This window comes from Geotrypetes seraphini, chromosome 8 (genome assembly GCF_902459505.1).
Source record: "Geotrypetes seraphini chromosome 8, aGeoSer1.1, whole genome shotgun sequence".
Classification (NCBI taxonomy): domain Eukaryota; kingdom Metazoa; phylum Chordata; class Amphibia; order Gymnophiona; family Dermophiidae; genus Geotrypetes; species Geotrypetes seraphini.
The window spans coordinates 131,279,113-131,302,996 of NC_047091.1; the positions used below are offsets into that span (position 1 = coordinate 131,279,113).

General features: G+C 44.8%; 1 protein-coding gene and 1 long non-coding RNA gene across 6 annotated transcripts in view; one reads left to right on the top strand and one right to left on the bottom strand.

Moving 5' to 3' along the window:
* ADORA2A (adenosine A2a receptor) overlaps nucleotides 1-2,275 on the top strand; it is a 30,412-nt gene extending 28,137 nt beyond the window's left edge. For all 5 annotated transcript variants that reach the window (XM_033957467.1, XM_033957466.1, XM_033957468.1 and 2 more), the window contains one exon: nucleotides 202-2,275. In XM_033957467.1, coding sequence (XP_033813358.1) covers nucleotides 202-1,060 — 859 coding nt within the window. In that variant the 3' untranslated portion in view covers nucleotides 1,061-2,275. The remainder of the gene's footprint in view (nucleotides 1-201) is intronic.
* Nucleotides 2,276-4,386: 2,111 nt separating this feature from the next.
* LOC117366009 overlaps nucleotides 4,387-23,884 on the bottom strand; it is a 44,960-nt gene continuing 25,462 nt past the window's right edge. The window contains exon 2 of the long non-coding RNA XR_004540479.1: nucleotides 4,387-4,555. This is a non-coding gene — a long non-coding RNA (uncharacterized LOC117366009). The remainder of the gene's footprint in view (nucleotides 4,556-23,884) is intronic.

Here is a 23,884-nt window from a genome sequence, read left to right on the forward strand (position 1 = left end):
ATCTTCTCCCCCTGAACAGCACATCCATACACATACAGGGTGGGAGCTTTCGAGATCCATGTGGTAGACAATGCCTGAGCTTACTGATTTTCCTGTCCCTTGAATAACACATCTATACAGGGCAGAGTCCTGAAAGGTTGACGTGGTAGAGGGTCCCTGCACATTGATTTCTTACCTAATTCTTGCTGTTTCTGTTTTCAGGTATAATGGGTTGGTAACAAGCCAACGTGCCAATGGAATCATAGCCATCTGCTGGGTTCTGTCTTTCATCATTGGTTTGACGCCCATGCTGGGCTGGCATAACCGGAATGAAGAGGAGTCCAACTGTACAAAGCCCATGGTAACTTGCCTTTTTGAGAAGGTGGTCACTATGGACTACATGGTGTATTTTAACTTCTTTGCCTGTGTGTTGGGGCCCCTGCTGCTCATGCTGGGCATTTACCTCAAGATCTTCATGGCAGCCCGGCGGCAGCTGAAACAGATGGAGCTGAATATTCTTCATGGGGAGCGCTCCCGTTCCATCCTTCAGAAGGAGCTCCATGCGGCAAAGTCGCTAGCCATCATTGTGGGGCTCTTTGCCTTCTGTTGGCTCCCACTTCACACCATCAATTGCGTTACCCTTTTTTGCCCTAAATGTACACGCCCGCCTCTCTGGCTGATGAACCTGGCTATAATCCTGTCCCATTTCAACTCGGTCGTGAACCCACTGATCTATGCATACCGGATCAGGGAGTTTAGACATACTTTCCGGAAGATCATTAAACAGAACATTTTGGGGAGGAAGGACCAGTTAAGGCCTAGCAATGCTAGCATAATGACCACCACGTCCACAGATGGTGATAGAACTGACAACAGAGTTAATGGCTATATACTAAATATTTGCCCTAGTAGGGACCAGGATGCAGCTTTGAACAAAACTAAGGAGGTTTTGGAATGGTCCACTGTAGTTGAGAAGAATACAGGGCAGGTCTCAGATAGCTCCCAAAGCACAGACTCCTGCAGAGTGTGCCCAAAGCGGAGCAGTGCCCCGTACATACAGCAGGCTGCAAACGGCTCCTGAGGCGAGCTGAGGGCCTTTCTGGTGCCTGAGCGTATTTACAAGCGAGATGCATGGCTAAGAATCCTGCCCAACTCCCAGATGAGGGTTTGAAGTTTCCAAGAGGAGCTTGAACTAAAAGGGAACAGAGTCTTCACACCCACAGCTGTGTACTTCCAAAGAGACCATCCTGGAGAATCTTGCCACTGAGGTGTAGTGCCTGGAAGAAAATATGAGAGATGTCACACGTTCAAAGGGAAAAAGGGTGTCTCTCTGATCAGCTATTAGGGTGCCTACAGGGTGCAGCAGCTGGCTCAGAACTTTGACTCAAAATGGTGCCTTTTGATGTCTTAAACCTGTTTCTGAAAAAGAAATATTGTAGAACCAATCTGTGTAATGTGAGGGAAGGTGTAATGGCAGAAACATCAGAGTCTAGAGATAAGAATGTAAAAATAACCATACTGGGTCAGATCGATGGTTCATCTAGCCCAGTATCCCATTTCCAACAGTGGCCAATCCAGGTCACAAGTACCTGGCAGAAACCCAAACAGAAGCAACATTCAATGCTACCAATTCCAGCGCAAGCAGTGAAGAGAGATCAGGGACCAGAGCACTGGGCTGGTGGTAGTGAGAGCCTGTCTGGAGAAAACCTCCTCAGATTTTATTTCAAATGAGATTTCTTTTTATTTATCTATTTATTTTATTAATGTCACATTATTACCACAGGTGTCTGGGGGGGGGGGGGGGGTTTCCCCTGGATATTGCCCTGTGTGACATGAACGTAGGTCCAAAGTGAATTTTATCTAGATTCCATTTTTTTTTTTCCATGCTCAGAAGTCTTTGCTGTGTACTGTGTGTATATTAATCAGTGAAGCTCCTGTATCCATACCTGTAGAGTATTTAGAGAGCTGGAAACACTGTCTATATATACTGTCACATCCAAACACAATTTGTAGGAATACTCAGACTGTGTTTGCCTCTGTATCATTTCCCTTTGCGTGTCTTTGTGTACAGCTATATCATTGTCTTGCATTCCCTCTGTCTGTGTGCACGGAGAAGTTATTTGGATTTACAGAGAAGACTAACTATAGATTTCTCAGGAAACTCTGAATTTTTGTTTGGGATTTTTAGAAAACTTGCTTTGCTCTTTACCTTCCTAAGCCAATCAGTCTGTGTTTATATTGTGTATTATTGCATCTCCAAAATCCATCAGAGAATAAAAACTGCCCCTTCGCTCCTTTTGTCCTTCGTGGCTTCTTGCTCCTTGGCCTCTTCTAACTTTTTCCCTTCCTCTCTCCTAATCCAAAGTATTTTATGCAGCTTAACCCCACCAAGGCACTCGGCATATGAGAGATTCATCATAACTGTGAGTTTTCTAAAATCATGATTTGCATACCTCGTTGAACAGAGGCTAAAGATACTGTGGGATTGTCCTGTTCTATAACAGGAAAACAGGGCTCCAGAGCCAAACAAAAGAGAGATACTGTGGGAAAACCCCTCCTCTATTCTGTCCCAAGCATTCTCATGCAAGGACTGCCCAACTGGCTCCTAAATTGTTTGGATTGGATTTATTGATTTAATGTACAGCATATACCTTGGTTTGCGAGCATAATTCATTCCAGAGGCATGCTTGCAATCCAAAGCACTCATATAGCAAAGCAAATTTCTCCATAGGAAATAATGGAAACTCAGACGATTCGTTCCACAACCCAAAAACTTTAATGCAAAATACTATACGTACTCGTATTGCAAGACTTTGTTTGTTTAGAACAGTCACTATACTCCTGCAGCGTCAGAGAGAGAAGAACCATCGGCTCAGTTGTATACTGTATGTACTCGTATTGCAAGACTTTGCTTGTATATCAAGTTAAAATTTAATAAAATGTTTTGCTTGCAAAACACTTGCAAACCAAATTACTTGCAATCCAAGGTTTTACTGTATATCTTACAGCCTCTTTTACAAAGCCACTTGGCAACAGCCCCGAAGCCCTTTAAATCTCTATGGACTTCGGGGCCGTTAGCGCAACGCAGCTTTATAAAAGAGGCCATTAGTGTCAAAAGTGGTTTATAACTAAGAATTGCAATACAAAATATCACACTGCTTGAGGAACTGAATAAACCCATGTAAACCGTTCTGAGCTCTCTTGGGAGAACGGTATAGAAAATTGAATAAATAAATAAATATTTTGTTTCATTATAGTAAAAAAAAAAAAAAAAAATCTCCAATGCTGGGCTCCTGAAGCCGTGTGGGTTGAATGATAACTACACTGGGCTGGATTCTGAGTTATAAAAAGAGGGGAAGACTGGTAGCACTGCTCCTGTTACCTCCCATGGATGGCTTTTGTTTATTGTGTATTCCGCATCCAAGGGAGTGAAACTGTGAAGCCCACTAATTGGGGAGGGCTGGGGTAGAGAGGTATTTCCATGCCTTGTTATCTCATGCCTTCCCACCTGCAGGGCAGTCAGATTCTGTCTGGTAGAAACAGCAACTTTCAAACTGTTGGGAAAACTCTGACCAAACCGAAAGGTCCCGAGCCCCCTTCTTTTTAGTTAGGAATTGAAGGAATTTCTCTCTCTTTCCTCTGGGGGCTTGTGAACTATTTGCCTCATTGGAAGGTTTTGGTTTGTATTGACTCGCTCCCTATATAGCAGAGGTGATTGACTTTTATACACAGAGGGCCATATGAACGTCAATCCTGTCCCTGGTGGGCCACGATGTTGCATAATGTTGGAACTGGAAATGCACAGAGCTTTGTAGACCACCTGTGATAAATAAGTGAAAGTGTATCTAAAAATAATGGAAACAAACCATTAGAGTGGCTGTTCTGAAAATCTTTGCAAAATCCAGGATTTAAAGTCTCCAGAACTCTGGACGGTAATAAGTCCTATGAGCTGCGTAAAATTTCATGGTGGGTCATAAGTTGCCCAGCCCTGCTATATAGTGTCTAACTTGTTGCAGTAAATAGAGGAAGCTTGTGCCTGCTCCCTAAATGAATTGTATGTACATAAGTTACACATGTTGTATGTCTGCATCCTAAATCTGTCATGCCCACCCCGAGTTTAAAAGAAAGCAGATAAGCTTCTGGCTCCAGAGGATGGTTGATGGTAACTAATGTAAGGAGGAGGTCTGAGGCCAGAGAAGGGCTTAAGAGACATGTGCAGCAGTGCTGGGGGGCAATCCACTCTGGGTATGGGGTTGGGGGAGGCTGGAAATCTCAAAGCAACAAGGCAATCAGTAATTAGCTCAATGAACCTAAAGCAAGTGTAAGAGACATCAAATCTGATTGGCCAAGCAGCATATATTGGCCAGACTGTGCCCTGTAAGGAATGGATTTCTTTATTAGGCAAAATCATGGGAAAATATTGTGTTTATTAAAGTCAGTTTGTTGTACAATTTAAAAACTGCAACTTTTTCTTTAGATTTGAGCTTTCTGCAGTTTCTGGAAAGGTAAAGAATTCCACACGAAAGCAGAACTTCTTGTGAAAGCTGGGGGGGCCTCCTGCTGAACCCTTATCCCCCTGTAAAAAAAAAAAAAAAAAATCTTCATGTCAGTTTCCCCGTGAGCTTTTGCAGGATGTTTTTATTTTCCTCTTACGTGGAATTTTTCCCTTCCAGAAAATCAGGAAAATGAAAACATTTGATATAAGAAACATTTCAAAACTGTGCAAACTCTAGTGTGAACCAACCCTATCTTGTCTTCTGTTCGCCAGATTCTCTCCTCCTTTCAAAGTTTTATTTACTTTTCTATGCCTTTAATTTTTTTTTTCCCCCTCCAGATCCACTGTTAAATCTTCACCGCAGATATTTCACCTTTCGTGATCCTCTGCTTCAGGGCCCACAGTCCAGGCTTCATTAACTTTGATTCGATTTTAATACTTTATATATACTGCTTAGCACCAAAGTTTTAAAGCACTTTACGATAAAACAAAATACAGTAAAACCTTGGTTTGTGAGAATAATTCGTTCCAGAAGCATGCTTGTAATCCAAAGCACTTGTATATCAAGCGAATTTCCCCATAGGAAATAATGGAAACTCAGATGATTTGTTCCACAACCCAAAAACTGTAATACAAAATACTATATGTACTCGTATTGCAAGACTTTGCTTATTTAGAACAGTCACTACACTCCCGCAGCGTCAGAGAGAGAAGAACCATCGGCTCAGCTGTGATGATGTGACGCGTGTATACCGTATGTACTCGTATTGCACGACTTTGCTCATTTAGAACAGTCACTGCACTCCCGCAGCGTCAGAGAGAGAAGAACCATCGGCTCAGCTGTGATGATGTGACGCGTGTATATTGTATGTACTCGTATTGCACGACTTTGTTCATTTAGAACAGTCACTGCACTCCCACAGCGTCAGAGAGAGAAGAACCATAGGCTCAGTTGTGATGTGTGTATACTGTATGTACTTGTATTGCAAGGCATTGCTCGTATATCAAGTTAAAATTTAATCAAATGTTTTGCTTGTCTTGCAAAACACTTGCAAACCAAGTTACTTGCAATCCAAGGGTTTACTGTACAATACAATTTAAAACAGTAAATACAATACAAATTTAAATAAATCTAATACATTCCAAAAACAACATAAACATTAAAAGATAGATATCATAATTAAAAAAAAAAATATCACTAAAGCTCTATCTTCATACTTATCCAATCACAGTGCCAAATCAACTTGACACTCTTTCTAACCAATACGGAACCAGATCCCCCCTCCCCCCCACCGAAGCGACAAGTTCAGGGTCACGACCAGATGGGCCTCTGCGCACGCATCGACATACACGCGCTTCTGGGTGCCTTTGGGCCAGGGCACTGGGTTGAATGTGCCGCTGGCCGAAAAGTTTGCCTGACGCTGTTCTAGCGTAACAAAATGCCCCCAAATGGTTTCATATTTGACCAAGTTTGTGATGTCGAGTCTGATTCCCATCATTACACAGACTGCCACAGGGTGTACTTTGCATGGCAGTTGTAAGGATAAGGTTGTACGGTTTTTAGAAGATACTTGTCCTGTTCTCATTATCTTGTAGTGTTTGTTAATATTGGGGCTCATTTTCAGAAAAGATAAGACGTACAAAAGATGGCATAAACTGGCACTTGGACATCCTACTAGTGAAAACGTTTCAAGTGGCCATTTTGGAAACTGACTTTCTAGATGTTATGGGAATTCTTAGGCCTGGGACATTCTGCAGGGATAAAACTTTTAACAAAAATGTCCAGGGCACCATTTAGACATTTGGGGCTAGACCTGTTTTATAAACGAAAAAGGGTCAAAAAGGTGCCCAAACTGACCAGATGGCTACTGGAGGGATTAAAGCATGCCTCCTCTTTACTCCCCCAGTGGTCACCAACCCCCTCCCACCACCCAAAGATGTGAAAGAAATAGTACATTCCAGCCTGTATTACAGCTTCAGATGGCCGCATGGCTCAGCAGAGCAGAGAGGCACTTTAGTGGGTACTGTACTGAATGTCACATTAAAAAGTCCCAGGTACACATGTCACTATTCCCCGCCCCCTCCTGCCGTGCTCACACACCCCCCTTCCCTTCCCCGTACCTCTTTAACGTTCGCAGTGCGAGCAGCAACCCCAACCTGCTGTTTGCGCCAGCGTTGGCTCTTCTGCCACCTCTGACATCACTTCCTAGGCGTGGGTAAGGTAGGGAGGGAGGGGGGTTGTCAGGATTGGCTCTGCTGCTTTGAGGGAGGGGGGTTGTCAGGAGCAGCTCTGCTGCTTCGTGTAAGTGAGGGAGAGGGGTTGTCAGAACTAGCTCTGCTGCTATGGGTAAGGGAGGGAGGGAGATTGTCAGGACCCCTTGTGCTTCGGGGGCTGGAGGGCAAGAGGGAGAGAGATTTGTGGCTGCTGCTGATGCTTTGGGAGCTGGAGAGAAGGAGGGATATTTGTGGCTGCCACTGATGCTTTGGGTGCTGGAGGGAGGAAGGGAGGAGGGTTGTTGAGTCAGGAGCATGACTGCAGGTTGTCTGAGAAGTGTGGGAGACAAATATATATATTTTTTTACCAGTAATTTCTTTGCCAATTGGTTGAGAGTGCCAGTTAGTTGAATACCAGTTAACTGGGATTCTACTTTATTAAGAGACAATAAACGATTATAAGAACTAGACAAATATCTTCTAAAATCCATACAGCCTTATCTTCTGTGCATAATGGGCCCATTCTCCAGTCTTCTCTGCACTGCTGCCTGTTCCCCGGTGAACTTTCCAGATGAATCTTGGACTGAGAAACCATCTCCATGCTACTGGCCAACCAAGAGGGGCTGCCACTCTAGCAGTGGTTGCTTTCTTTCTCTTCCTGGTGGGGGTGACTGGGGCTTTGTCCTGAATGCTGTATTTTTGAGAGCACTTCCAGCACCATTACGTTTCTTGTTTCTTCCGTTTGCTGTCTTTGTGGATGTGTATTTCAGTGCTATCTCTGTGGTTAAACAATTCACCACCAAATAGTACTCTGTATAAACAACAACTCGAACTCTCTGCAGAATGGAAGGAAAAGGCCTCAAGACCTAGAAAACGCTTTCAGCAGCGGCATAAAAAAACTTCCATAGACTACTATAACATTCTGAACTGTCTTTAATTTTCTTATTATCATATTTATAGTCTTTTAAAGGTCCTTTCTTTCAATTTTTTTATAAGTGAAAAAAGTACTTGGCTGATACCATGATTTCTTCTTATGTAAAACATGTCTTTCTCCATGTTGCAAAGCCACAGGCCACGGCCAAAGGTGGCCAGCATTGTATTCTGCTTCATCAGAGCCAGTAGACCACAACTCAGCATTGTATTCTGCTTCATCAGAGCCAGTAGACCACAACTCTTATATTTCCTATCAGCTTCATAATGCTCATTTGTAACTAGAGCTTCTGGTTCACATATATAACATGTAGCTGAGGGGATCTAAATTCAGATTCTCTACACTTCACGACTCGCCCTGTGGCTGACAGTTCATTTTTATATTTTCAATCTTTCGGTCTCTTTCTTTTGCACTTTTTCTGCCGTTCCATATCTATACTTGTTAGAACTAGATGGAGTTTTGTTTTGTTTTTTTAACTGCCAGATTCTTTAGAGCTCATGGCTTGCCAGTGCAGCTTCTCTATTACTGATGACAGAAATGAACAGATTTGTCTGACACTGATAGGCTAAAAGTTCCAGAAAAGAAGGCACTCACAACCAAGTCTGGTGGTGGGCTACGCAAAGGACCTATGAGGCTGGATATTTGGGTGGTATGGAGTTTACGACATAGGCCTATGTTTATTTATATACCACTTATAGCCTAAGTCAGGGGTAGGGAACTCCAGTCCTCGAGAGCCGTATTCCAGTCGGGTTTTCAGGATTTCCCCAATGAATATGTATTGAAAGCAGTGCATGCAAACAGATCTCATGCATGTTCATTGGGGAAATCCTGAAAACCCGACGAATACGGCTCTTGAGGACCGGAGTTCCCCACCCCTGGCCTAAGTGGTTTACATTCAGATACTCAAGCATTTTTCCCTTATCTGTCCTGTAAGCTCACACTCTATCTAAAATACCTAGGGCAATGGAGGGATTAAGTGACTTGTCCAGGATCACAAGGGGCAGCATTGGATTTGAACCCACAACCTCAGGGTGCAGAGGCTGTAGCTCTAACCACTGCACTGCATGGAAAGGATGAAAAGGAAGGTTACGAAAAGGACAGTCCTGGATAGGAAGAGAAGTCTTTCAGCTGCTCAGACTCTTTGGCTGGCAACTGGGATGTAGGGACAGGATAACTGAGCAGACTGGATGGGCTAAATCAGGGGTCTCAAAGTCCCTCCTTGAGGTTCGCAATCCAGTCGGATTTTCAGGATTTCCCCAATGAATATGCATGAGATCTGTGTGCATGCACTGCTTTCAATGTAGATTCATTGGGGAAATCCTGAAAACCCGACTGGATTGCGGCCCTCAAGGAGGGACTTTGAGATCACTGGGCTAAATGGTCTTTTTCTGCTATTACTGATTAGGTCCTACGCATGCCGACACTCATTCTTTACCAGTACATACACTGAAGCAAAATACCTGTATGAATACACACACTGTCACCACTACCAACATTCACACAGATGTAAACACACCAATACATGATCTGACACCAACACTGATGTGAACACCCATAGCAGCACCAATCATACACCGTTTATTGTGACATGTAGCGCTCAAAGCACTCTGACAGCAGCAACAGCAACAACATGAGGAAAGACTAAAACGGTTAGGGCTCTTCAGCTTGGAAAAGAGACGGCTGAGGGGGAGATATGATTGAAGTCTACAAAATCCTGAGTGGAGTAGAACGGATGCAAATGGATCGATTTTTCACTCTGTCCAAAATTACAAAGACTAGGGAACACTCGAAGTTATAGGGAAATACTTTTAAAACCAATAAGAGGAAATATTTTTTCACTCAGAGAATTGTTAAGCTCTGGAAAGCGTTGCCAGAGGATGTGGTAAGAGCAGATAGCGTAGCTGGTTTTAAGAAAGGTTTGGACAAGTTCCTGGAGGAAATAGCGATAGTCTTATTTAAAAAAGACATAGGGGAAGTCACTGCTTGCCCTGTATTGGCAGCATGGAATATTGCTACACCTTGGGTTTTGGCCAGGTACTAATGACCTGGATTGGCCACCGTGAGAACAGGCTACTGGGCTTGATGGACCATTGGTCTGACTTAGTAAGACTACTCTTATGTTCACCAAGGAAAACAGCAAAAGCATCAGTACACCCGAGACTGGCCAACATGCATGCAACCAGCCAACAGGAACCAAAAAAGGAAACTGCAGATGCAGGCACTTTATTAAGACAATCAATGTGTTGTTTAAAAAAATTATATATTGTTTTAAGAAATTATATGCAGCATACCCCTGCGAATTCGTGATTTGTGGACTCAGTCATTTGCGGGTTTTTCTGACCGCTTCTTCTAGGACCTCCGACCCCCCCCCCCCCGATCTGCAAGCACCACCACCCACATCGGCACTAGCAGCACCTACCGCTGCCCCTGCAACCCTCTCTCGCATGTACTGTCCAATTGTATTAGCTTAATGAGAAGGAAATCTAGGAAGGAGGCTTAGAGCACAGCTATGGACCCAGCTGGATTCTCTCTGCTTAGAGAGGCTTGCTTTTAAACAGCTATTCAGAGTTTCTCTGACACCCCCCCCCCCACCCCCCGATCCGCAAACGCCACCGCTTGCATCGGCACTAGCAGCACCTGCCGCCGCCCCTGCAGCCCTCTCCCACCTCTGAACCCTGCTCTTAAACTGTATCCAGTATTCACGGGATTTTTTTTCAAAGTTTGCGGGTGCTCCAGGAACGCAACCCCCCAAACTTCATGGGAGTTCTGGATCTACCTTTGTTCTAAAGAAACCAGGACCCAACACGGTCCGTGTTTCGATAAGAACATCTTCCTTAGGGGTCCTAATGAGAAATGAAAATTAAGGGGTTGTTACCTGTTGAATGAATCTAATGCGTGGAAAAACAGGTAAGCACCGCGAATATGCTCCGTGTGATAGATAAGACGTGGAGTGGGACCTGTGTAAATGTAGATACTTGCATGGTGCGTGACGTGTAGACACTAGCGTGATGAAGGGCGCCAACTGAAGTACCGATGACGTGAAATTAATGGAGAAAGAGACGATGGGATGAATCAGGATGGGCAACCAGCCAACACCTACCTACCATCATAAATAGCAACCAAACTTCCATCAGCATCCACACCAAGAGCCAACTCAAAAAAACAACAAAAACATCAGCATACATGCTACCAGCCAATACACACCAACACAAATCATTATGAATAACAAGAAAAACACCAACCGCTCAGCATGCACATCATGAGCCAACACACACAAAAGCAAAAACAGTAGCATCAGCATGTATGCAACCAGCGAAAAGATATACAAAAAAAGTATAAATAAATTTATTTTAGAATGCTTAAGTAAAAGTACAGTGAAGAACACATTAAGGGCTAGATTTACTAAGCTCACCGATCAAATTCCGACCTCTTAGCGACTCCTTTGCAATCCAATTTCCCTCCGACCCGATTCACTAACCTCTGTCCTGATCATCCTCCGAACTGCGCATGCAAATGAGGGGGAACGGCATTCATATGTAGGCAGGCAACGATTCACTAAAAAAAACCTGCAACACCAACTGGGCTAGCCGATCAACAAACAAGCGATTGCTGGGGACCAGTCGTTCACGTGGTTTCCGACTGCATCTCCTGCTCTCTGCCACGATTCTCCAGCTCTCTTGCCACCCTGCTCTCTTCTGCCTCAATTCTCTGCCGCGATTCTCCTGCCACCCTGCCCTGAATCTCCTGCTCCCTGCCCCGACTCTCTGCTGCGATTCTCCTGCCGCCCTGCTCTGCCCTGAATCTCCTGCTCTCTGCCGCGATTCTCCTGCCGCCCTGCTCTGCCCCGAATCTCCTGTGCTTTCTGCCCCTGACTCTCCTGCTCTCTGCCTCAAGCGCTGCCCTGATTCTGCCCTGCCCTTCTGCTGCAGTGTGAGCCCGTGGTTTTAACCTGTGGGTTTAAAGTGGGTTAATACCACGAGCTCGCTGGGCTAAAGTTAAAAGTTAAAAAAAAAAAAGGTTGCTGCTCTTTAAACAAGCGTAGACCATCTACAGATGGTCTGCGCATGCTTTGGGATCGCTACAAAGCAATCCGGGTGGTCAGTTGGCATGATTTCTATCATCCTCATTTGCATGAGGGCAATTCATGAATCAGCCCCCCAGACGCAGATCAGATCCCTCACGGATCAGATCCATGCCCTTAGAGAATCTGGGCCAATATAAATTACTTAAGTGAAAGTACAAAAGTGTTTGCCTAATATAACCCTCCTGGCCACGGCAGTAACAGCTCCGATGCTCATAGAATTCCTATGAGTGTCGGAGCTGTTATTGCCACGGCTGGCGCTAAAAACCACACTACAGTTTTGTAAAAGGGGGAGGGGGTGGGAATAATATTTTCTGAGTAAAAAGTAAAAGTGTTGCAACTACAATGAATGCAACTGTGGTTAATATTTTTATCCTAATAACTTTATGGCTCTAAAATTCAATCCACTTTGGCCTGGATTCTATAAATGGTGCCGTCAGCGGTGGCTGCCGATCACGTGACAGCACCATTTGTAGAATCATGCCTTCAAGAAAGGTAGGCGCTGGAAATATAGGCCAGGGTTTTCAAGACCTATATTTTGGGCGTCTTACCTTTCAGGTGAAACGCACCTTTGACGGCACTTTATGATGCCTAATGCCACTTCCAGCATTAGCCACGCCTGCAGTGGCATTGGCATTGTAAAGCGCTGTTTTCTTAGGTGCTGGCAAGTGTCTTGAATTTTTGTTTAAAACCTTTTTTAAACGGGAGGGAGGCAATGCAACATTCAGCACTTAACCAGCTATGGGTTACCAAGACTGATTTTTATGTGGTTCTATTTATGCAATTAACCTGGCAAGTAAACTGCTATCAACATTTAACAGAACAATCCGCAAATAGCCAGTTTTCATTTTGGTGCTAACTGACTAGTTTCAGCTGCACTGAAAATTAGCAGTAGCCCAAAAAATGTGATTTAACTAGCCAGGAGCCATTTCTGACTGGCTCAATTGCTTTGAATATTGACCCCCCCTATAATGTTAATGGTGTTGGGCAAGTAAGTAATAGCTGCAGACATTATATAAACCTGATACACAATCCAGAATTTTAAAAAAAAAGCACTATATGCAAAGACTATATGCTCTGAAAAATTAGAATCAAGAGCAATTTCTAAAATTATTTTCTAATATATGAACTTCATTTCTTTATATTATTTGCCTAGTAACACTATAAACTGACCAGTACTTGTACTTGAAAACAATCACTGTAGATTCCTTTCTCATAAAATCTAGTTTCTGCATTTCACAAGTTTGATTAAAAAACTGCATCTTCATTATGCCCAACAGCCTGGAAATATTTTAGAATGACCCAAATAGTATCCAAGTCAGCAAATGTACAATAATTTAAATAAGGAAATACCATATTTTATAGCATCTGCAAATATTAACCTCAGCTAAGGAAAACTGAACTAAAAGCTTTGTGTCATATTTGGCGTGACAGCTGATGTCATATATTCAAAGATAGGCCAATTCCTAAGGAGCTTATCATCCCAAATTTATAGACTTAAATTCTTGCTAAATTCTTGTATAAAAAAACATTTATTTGGAGCACTGGATTTGCTATATAAACTGCTATCAGTGGTGTGGTAAGGGGGGGCGGTCTACCGTGAGCGCCATGTTCATGGGGGTGCCAACACACCTCCTTGTCTCCACCCCCACCTCTTCCCATTCCACCCCCCCACCTCTTCCCATTCCACCCCGCCATGCATGCACCATCCTTCCCCTATAATTCTAATTGAAATTGTTCGCAATGGTCAACAACGACTCTTCGCAAGCCTGTTGGCTCTCCCACTGCCATTACTTCCGGGTGCCAAGCATAGGAAGTGATGTCAGAGGGAGAGCTGACGGGGTCGCGAGAAGCACGTTGTTGACCGCCGTGAGGAAAGGGGCGCGCATAGCAGGCGGGATGGGGGGCGCATGTGGAGGGCGGAGGAGGGGCGCCACTGCTCCAGGCACCTATCACCCTCGCTATGCCACTGACTGCTATGTAAAATCATAACTACATAACACACACAGAAAAGAATGTCCCCCCCCCCCCATTAACCTTACAATCTCTGGTAGTCTAATAGTGTAGCTAGGGCAGGAGTGATCCCCAGTTGATCTTGTCCATGTCAGCTCTACTCTCAAAATGGCTGCCATGACCTTATGGGGCAGTCACATGAAATTGTCACTAAAGTAGTGGCATACCAAGGGGGAGGGTGTGTGTGCAGACAATGAGGAGATGCTTCCAGGGTCAGCGTCATGCTCCAGGAATGCCTTCCTCTTCTGGCAGCCTTCACATTTGGCCCTCTTCCACCCATTCCCCACAACCCTCTTCGGTGATGCAGCAGCGATTAAGACAGGCAGAAACAGGAAGTTGAAACAAAGCAGGTGGGACTCGCAGATGGAAGACACCGACACCCTGTCTTAATTGCTACTGAATTGCCAAAGAGGATCATGAGGAAGGGGGTGTGGGTGCAGGTGGAAGGGAGAGGGCCAGATGCAGGACTTATGGGGGGAGAGAGAGGAAATAAAGATGTCATACTGGGCTGGGAGGAGGAGGGAGGATGGAAAGCTCCTGGCTACAGGGTGCAGAAGCAAGGGAAGAGGGGGATAAGCTGAAAATGAAGACAAACAGTGACACAGAGAAGAGAAGGAGCAAGCAGAAACTGTAAGCAGTAGCATAGTAAGGGGGCGCCAGAAGAGCAGACCATCCCAGGCGCCGTCATGGTGGGGGCACTGGCACCTCTCCTCTCTCTTCCCCCGCCATACCTCTAGCTCCAACCTGTCCTCATGCCAGCCTTCACTTCCAGGTCCCGCGACTAGGAAGTGATGTAAGAAGGAAAGCCGACGCTAACGAGGGCGGACAGTTAGAGATGCTGCTTATGCCAGAGAAGCTAAGGGCAGCATGTATGGAGAAGAGGGTGAGGGGGCACTACCACCTCAGACACCTCTCACCCTCGCTATGCTACTGATTATAAGGATAGGGATCCAGATGGGACAGTGCTGAAGGGGTAGTGCTGAAAGAGGGGAGGTGAAATAGAGGCACAGAGAAGCAATGCTGGAAAAAGGGGTGGGGGTGGATAAGGACATTGAGAAGGCATATAGTGAACATGGAGGAAGGATAAGGTCAGGGACAAAATGAAGGTTCTGGAAAAAAAAAGGTGACATAGGCGAGATGTGCATTGGGCAAACAAGGGTGGTGCTGATAGGTGGAATGTTGACATTGACGGACATTTGCTGGTTGTTCCCTCTCTGAAATCCATTAATACAAGGAGACAATATATTTTTTCAGTTGCTGCTCCGCAACTGTGGAATTCCCTCCCAATACACATAAGGGAAAAACTTCTTATTGATAGGTTTAAAAGCAAGTTAAAATGCTTTCATTTTAAAGATGCTTTTGACTGCTAGTTTTGTGGGGATTTTTTTTTAGTTAAGTCACACTTTTTAATTCCAGTTTTTCTTTTTTTCTTTTTTTAAATCCCCCCTATTGTTATATCTCTTACTCATCTCATTTACTATCATACATTGTATTTCTTCCCCCACTTTCCTTTCGGAATGTTATGTGATTTGTCTATGTTATTTGTACTGGCTCCCCGAATTTGGTGATGTATTATTATTATTATTTTTTTTAGATTTGTTCATCGCTTTGTATTAAGATTATGCGATTCATCAAATTTTAAATAAAACTTGAAACATGAAAACTTGAAATGCTGGATCAAAGAGAGATGGGGGCTCAGGCTGGATGGAATGGGGAGAAAGAGGGCCAAGCCATAAGAAAGGAGTACAGAAAGAGGGCAGACATGGGAAGGAATGAGAGAGTGAAGAGAAGATGAAGAAAACAGAATCCCAGAGACAACAAAAGTAGATAAAAGTTGGGGGGTTTCTTGAGGGTAAAGAAGTATTATAGCTGTGTTAATAAATATTTATAATTTAAAAATAGATATAAGGTGATCTTTTTATTGGACTAATTTTATACATTTTTGACTAGCTTTAAGAGATCAAAGCCCCCTTTCTCAGGTCAGGAAAGGAGTAACAGCAGTATACGGTACTGACCTGAAAAAGGAGATTTTGGCCTCTGAAATCTAATAAACGGGCAATATTGGAAAAAAAAAATCATAAAAACAATCAGTTCAACAAATTCTTGAATAAAACTGCTTTTAAAAGCTTTCTAAAAACTAAATAATTAGTTTATGATCTAAGGGTGAAGGGAAGTTTATTCCAAATAGATGGAGCTTGATAATTAAAAGAAGCACTAAGGGCTTCTTTTACTAAGCTGTGATAGTGTTTTTAGTTTGCTCTAAACCCACGCTACGCGGCTAGAACTAACGCCAGCTCAATGCTGGCGTTAGCGTCTAGCGCGCGGCAATGCTGCACACGCTAAAACAGCTATCGCAGCTTAGTAAAAGGAGCCCTAAGTTGATGGAATTGCTTAATTGATTTAGGCAATGGGAATTGTAAACAGAATTGATTTTGCTGTATATGACCCTGTCTACCAATCATTAAGGAAACTAAATCCAGCACATAAAAAGGAGCTAGGCTGTGAAAATACAGAAAAACCAAAATGCAGAGCTTATAAGTTATTTTAGCAGAAATTGGTAACCAATGTAATTGAACAAAGTAAGGTGTACACTTCTCCCTCCATATCCACGGGGGTTAGGGGCAGAGCCAGCCTGCAAATATAAAAAAAATGCAAACAATATTTGGGCCAGTTCTGCCCCTAACCCCCACTCCCCCCCAGCTATTTTAAGCCCTGTAAGCCCCCCCCCCTTAAGCCTTAGCTGGTGGTCTAGCGGGTTTTCGGGGCAGGAGCAATCTTCCCACGCTCCTGCCCCGTGCAGATCACTCATAGGAAATGGCTGCCTTGAGCTCCCGTCGTAGTCTCGAGAGACTATGGGAGCTCAAGGTAGCCATCTGTGAAAGAATTAATGACTGGACCACTAGTGAAAATGCTGAAATATCAAAATATTTTCTGACCAATCTTAATTTCCTTAAAAGCCCCAAAACATGTCCCCTAGTACTGTGCAAAATATAGACCATGTTTGGCTAGATCAGATCTTTTGTCCTCTTTCTGTCAGAATGGTTAATAAGTTTGAAATACAAACTAGAGTATTCAAGTTTCATTTTAATTTGATGAATCGCTTATTTAGATTTACTAAGCGAAATACAACATTAATAAAAAATATAAGCATATATTTAGACTAGAGAGCTGCACGGGAACGGGGACGACGGGAATCCCACGGGACCCGCGGGCATCCCGCGGGTTCCCCCTTTGGGTCACGGGGATCCCGTGGGGACGCCCCCTAGGGTCGCGGGGATCCCGTGGGGACGCCTCCGAGGGTCGCGGGGTTCCTGCGGGGCTGGATGTACTCAGTCGCGCGGCTCTTCTCCCTACCTTCTCTGCTTGCAGCACAGAGCCGAACGGAAGTCTTCCCGACGTCAGCGCTGACGTCGGAGGGGAGGGAGGGCTTAAACAAAGCCCTCCCTCCTTCCGACGTCAGCGCTGACGTTGGGAAGACTTCTGTTTGGCTCTGTGCTGCAGGCAGTGCAGGTAAGGAGGAGAGTAGCCTCGCGGTTCAAGTGGCTACCAAGGGAGGGGGCGGTCCGCCCCGCCACACCCCGCCCCGGTTGCAGCACAGCCGGCCAGGTCCCCTTACTTTTGTGGCACTTCCCCGACCGACCGACAACAGCCCCGGTCCGACAATCCTCCCTGCCCTGTAGCCGCGAATCTAAATTATCTTCTATTTAGATTCGCAGTTAAGGGCAGGGAGGTTTGTCGGACCGGGGCTGTTGTCAGTCGGTCGGGGAAGTGCCACAAAAGTAAGGGGACCTGGCCGGCTGTGCTGCACCCGGGGTGGTAGAGAAGGAGTGGGGAGAAGGACGCTGAAAGGCCATGGGGAAGACGGGAGGGGGGGGAAGGACTCTGAAAGCACATGGGGAATACAAAGGGGTGGAGAAGGACGCTGAAAGGCCATGGGAAGGGTGGGGGGGAGGACTCTGAAAGCACTTGTGGAAGACAGAGGGGGAGAAGGACGCTGAAAGCACATGGGGAATACAAAGGGGTGGAGAAGGACGCTGAAAGGACATGGGGAAGACGGGGGGGGGGGGGTGGAGAAGGACGCTGAAAGGCTATGGGGAAGACAGAGGGGGGAGAAGGACGCTGACAGGACATGGGGAAGATGGGGGGAGGAGGACGCTGAAAGGAAATGGGGAAGAGAGAGTAGGGAGAAGACGCTGGCAGGGAAGAAGACAGATGCCAGACTATGGGGGGAGCGGAGAGAAGAAGATGGGTGCCAGACCAATTTGGAAGGGGGAAGAAAGGGAGAGGCACAGTAACAGAGCAAATGGAAGATGCAGAAGGAAGAGAGACAGTGGATGGAAGGAATTGAATGAGAACATGAGGAAAGCAGAAACCAGGCAACAAAGGTAGGAAAAGAATTATATTTCTTTTTTTTTATTTTGCTTCAGGATAAAGTAGTATATTAGTTGTGTTGATAAAAATTTATAAACATTAGAGGCTCTGGTAGAAACCCATTTGCAAAGTATGTATTCTTCCCAATTAATATTTTCAAATTAATAAAGTCTTTTTGCTTATTTGTAAATGGGTTTCTACCAGAGCCTTTAATTCAGTAGCATAATTAAATGAAATAACTATTTCTGAAGTTTATAGGGACGGGCGGGGATGGAGGGGATTCCTCGCGGGGACGGGTGGGGACGGAGGGGATTCCTCGCGGGGACGGGTGGGGACGGAGGGAATCCTCACGGGGACGGGTGGGGACGGGTGGGATTCCTCACGGGGACGGGTGGGGACGGGTGGGACTTTGGCGGGGACGGGTGGGGACGGGTGGGATTTCTGTCCCCGCGCAACTCTCTAATTTAGACATACCATTTAAAATTTAAAATGATGGGGTTAGACCAACAGACTTACAGACTAATCAATACATGAGGTAAAAAGGGACAGAACTACAATTCAATGCTTTAAAGTACAGAGGAGAACCATAGATGGAAAGAACATTAGGAAGGGAAAAGTGGAACCTTGGAAGGAAACTAATATAAAATTTGAACATAATTTAAAGATTAAAAGCATCTTTAAAAAGGAAACTCTTTAAGTTACTTTTAAAACGACTCAAATCATTTTCCTCTCTTACATACTGAGGCAAAGTATTCCAAAGTTGCGGAGCCATCACTGAAAACATATCATGTCGTCGAGTTCCGATAACTTTCAAAGAGGGGACTACTATGAGCTTTTGATTAGTGGACCGGAGAGAGCGCGACGTACTATAAGGGATAGGTAATTTATTAATGAATTGAGGTTCATTAGTGGAAAGGGTTTTAAATACTAAGAGTAGAATTTTAAAAGTAATATGGTGGTTAATTGGGAGCCAGTAAGATTTACATAGAAACATGATGGCAGATAGAAACATAGAAGATGACGGCAGAAAAGGGCTATACCCATCAAGTCTGCCCACCCTACTGACCTATCCTCTTAAGTCTATACCTAGCAACCGATATTCCAGTTCGACCCTTGTAGGGATCCCACATAGGTATCCCATTTATTCTTAAAGTCCAGCATGCTGCTGGCCTCGATCACCTGCGCTGGAAGCTCATTCCAACGGTCAACCACTCATTCTGTGAAGAAATACTTCCTGATGTCGACATGAAATTTCCCGCCTGAGTTTGAGCGGATGCCCTCTAGTGGTAGAGGGTCCCCTGAGAAAGAAGATATCATCTTCCACCTCGATACGTCCTGTGATGTATTTAAATGTCTCAATCATGTCTCCCCTCTCCCTACGTTCTTCTAGAGTGTAGAGCTGTAGTTTGTTTAGTCTCTCCTCGTACGAGAGACCTTTGAGCCCCGAGATCCTCCTGGTGGCCATCCGTTGAACCGACTCGATTCTAAGCACATCTTTACGGTAATGTGGCCTCCAGAATTGTACACAGTATTCCAGATGAGGTCTCACCATGGTTCTGTACAATGGCATTATGACTTCAGGCTTCTTGCTGACAAAGCTTCTACTGATACATCCCATCATCTGCCTTGCTTTAGATGAAGCCTTCTTCACTTGATTGGCAGTTTTCATGTCTGCCCATCTAGTCTGCCCACTGCAGAAACCATTATCTCTTCCTCTTTCAGAGATCCCATGTGCCTATCCCAAGCTTTCTTGAAATAATCAGAAAAGGAGTAACATGATCATATTTTTTTACCATTATGAATGAGTTTAACGGCAGTATTCTGGATTATCTGAAAGTGCTTCTTTTCTTTTTGTGTGATATTTATTAATAAAGAATTACAGAAGTTCAACTAGATAATATGTTAACTAAGGAATATCATGGCTGTAGCCTTTCAGCCCAAAACAAAACTGGACAGAAAATGAATTTGGGGCAAGTTTCGGCTGCACAACCAAAACCAAAATTCAGTTGACCTTTAACTCAATCCATCTGCGTACAACCAGTAGTAACCACATAGTTAGGCTCACGGTAGCTTTCTGCAGCAGCCTTATAATGGTAAAAGAGAAAAACGCCTGAACGCCAACGGTCATAAGGGTGCCAGTCCCAAGTGATTACTCTGTGAGTTAGTGGCGTAGCTGAGGAGGCTGGTGACTGGGGCAGTGGCGCATGGCAATGCAATGCTGTGTGCCCCCGCTCTTCCCCAACGCAGCTTGTGCCCACCCGCTTGATTTCCCCATCCCGCTGTTCCCCGCCATGCCACATGTTCTCGCTCTTCTCCACAGCGGCTTGTGCCCCCCTGCATGATTGCCCTTTCCTGCTCTTCCTGGCGATGCTGTGTGCCCCCACCCCTCACGTACCTGTTGAAATGTTCGCCGGCACGAGCAACACCTTCCACCTGCTGCTCGCGCCAGCCTCGACTCCCTTCTGATGTCACATCCTGGTCCTGCCCCTGCCAACCTCCATTACTATGCCATTGCTGCGAGCCATGAAAAGAGAGCCTCACGTACCAAGAAATGCAATCCAAGACCAAGAAAATGTGGCAGAAAGATACAGAAATAATTCCCATTATATTGGGAGCCCCAGGTTTGAATAAAAAGAGTTTTTAAGCATACCTAGATAGATTGCCTATACATGTTGCATCTTATAAACTGAGAAGGAAGCTCTCTTTGGCCTGATGGCAGTATTATAGTGAGTGTTATTAATACACGTAAGAGACTGAATTCATACTCCACATACCTAGCTTAGGTATGAGGTTCATTACTGTCATGGTGTGCATAAAACTACCCCTAAAGCAGTGGTTCCCAAACCTGGCCCTGAAGGCGTCTCAGCCAGCCAGGTTTTCAGGATATCCACAATGAGTATTCACGAGAGATATTTGCATGCCGTGGAGACAGTGCATGCAAATAGCTCATGAATATTCATTGTCGATAGTCTGAAAACCTGGGGTGCCTGCAGGACCAGGGTTGGGAATCACTGTCCTAAAGGAATCCTGGACATTGCAGCAGGAGGGATGAGCCTGTCTTGCAGCGATCCATCTCTTTCTCAGTTCAGGTCATCTCTTACAGGGAGAGAAGTTAAGCTGAGCCAGAAATGTCGTCTGCTACAGAGCACTAGCCCTGCTTCCTGGCCCTGGAACTCGGTTGTATTACCGTGCAGATGAGGGATACGTGATTTAGGGGATGTCAAAGTCTCCACATTCTCACACACAGATCAGGATCTGTTCAGAGGCTTCTGCAAAGCTCGGTATCACTCTTGGTTTTAATACATTTATTAGCCTAAGTGGTTTACAATCAGGTACTCGAGTCTCCATTTCACTGTATATAAATGATCAAGTAGTTTCTGTCCTTCTCGTTAGTAACATGATGAGAATACCATCATGTGTATCACCAAAAATAGAATTCACCCAAGCAGTCCAGGGAAAAGGCTGTGAATCTGCAGCCCTGATCCTCTGCTGTGGATGGGAGCAGATGTGCAGAGCCATTTATAAATAAACACAATGCCCCTGTATAAGACTCTGGTGAGACCTCATTTAGAATATTGTGTGCAATTCTAGAGACCGCACCTTCAAAAAGAGTCCGTCCAGAGCAAGGCTACTAAAACGGTGCGTGGTCTTCGTCATAAGGTGTATGGGGACAGACTTAAAGATCTCAATATGTTTACTAAGCAGGAAAGGTGGGAGAGGGGAGATATGATAGAGACATTTAAATACCTACATGATGTAAATGCGCATGAGTCGAGTCTCATTTGAAAGGAAGCTCTCCAATGAGAGGGCATAGGATGAAGTTAAGAGGTGATAGGCTTAGGAGTAATCTAAGGAAATACTTTTTTACAGAAGGGGGGTAGATGCGTGGAACAGTTTCCATGGAGGTCTGGCATTTTTTTCTTTTCCAACTCTGCAGTCCAGCATTTCTCTAATGACCCCCCTCCCCCTTGCAATCCCCTAGTGACCCCCCTGCATTCCTCTCCTCCATGGGATCCAATAAAGCAGCTACTCCTACATTCTTCGGGCCACCAGCAGCATGAGAGAAGTAAACACGCTGCCTTTGGAAGCCCAGAAGCATTCCCTCTGCTACTGCTTCACGCCTAAGCGGTCACAGGAAGCAGTAGCAGAGGGAAAGCTGGGCCGTGGAAAGCAGCATGCTTACTTTACTCATGCTGCCAGCAGCCTAAAGAGAGGCTGAAGCGATGGATCCCACCATCTCTCCTTTTCTCAACAACCCTTTCATCCAGCATTTTTCTCCCTCCCTCCCCAGCACCCTAGAGTCTATCATATCTCCCTTTATCTTTCCAACTACCCTTCTATCCAGTGTCTCTATACCCCTCCTTCCACACCACCCCTTGGATCCAACTTCTCTCCCTTTCTTTTCCCTCCCTCTATCCATCCCATTGTCCACATCTCTTTCCCTTTCCTCTGTTTCCATGCTCATTATTTTTTCCCTTCACCTCCCCCACCCCCGTGTACTTCAAGAAGAGCCTTTAGGCCAAACAGGGCAGTTGCCCTGGGCCCCACAGCTTTAGGGGGCTCCTGAAGGCCAGCATGCTTCACCCTTGTCCACCGTCCCCCTGGCCTTCCTGGTCTAACTTTTAAAAAGTAATTACAGTGCAGTGCAGTGATTCTAACAGGCTGCCCGCAGCCTCCACTACTTTTTCCCTCAGCTGCGGTCCATCCCAGACTGAAATAGGATGCTACACCAGAGGAGGGGTGGGGCCGCAGCAGAGGGAAAATGCAACCGAGGCCAAGAGCAGCCACTTAGAATCGCTGTAGTGCTGGCGATCCTCTGCAGAACGTAATTACTTTTTTAAAGTTAGACCAGGAAGGCCAGGAGGATGGCGGATGAGGGTAGAGACAAGGGGGAAGCGTGCCGGCCTTCGGGGGCATTCTAAAGCTATGGGGCCGAGGACAACTAGTACGTCTGCAGTCACATAAGGTCCCCAAAATATTGGGGGTGTTCAGGCACCCACAGCGCTCGTGCTTATTTTGTGTTCAATGCTACCGGCACCTCCAAAGCTGCCAGTAATTTACATAAGATATTGTAGATTCAAGCCTCCATAACATTTAACCAGTATCCAAATCTATGATAGTAAGAAATGGAACTTAAAGATGGTCCACACACACACACTAAAACAGGGGAAACAAATCCACAAAAATCAAACAAACAAGAGCAAAAGTGGAAATGTCCAATCAGGATGGTGCACAAAAAGTGTCTTTCAACTCATCTGATAAATCCAAATGTCTTTATTCATCCAAAATAACTCTTTCATCCAAAGTAACTCATTGACTCGACATGATCATGTTTCGGCCACCCGGCCTACATCAGGAGTCTTAGGAGTCTTTGGGTATCAATTGGATAAATATGCTCTAAAACACAACGATCAAACCGTTGCTCCGAATCGTGTGACGCTACAAACTAACACAGCCTTGCAGTGAAAAAAAAGGCTGGTCAAAATCGATGGTCAAAATCGATCTTTTTATGCACTTTTTAAGTCAAATATTTATTGTCATAACTTTTTTTTTACAATAACAATTACTTCTCAATATCAACCTCTCCTTCTCCCCTCTATCCAACCTACTCACATTTTTCCTTTTTAGCATATGAACTTGTTAAATAGCTAAATGGTGGTCATATTATAATACAGACGTCAGTCTTCAGAATCTCTTATAATATATATATCATTTCAAGTTCCCATCTTGTATTTTTTTATAATCATGTATGTCCACCACCACCCACCATTCCCTATCTCAATTCACTTTTATTAACGTG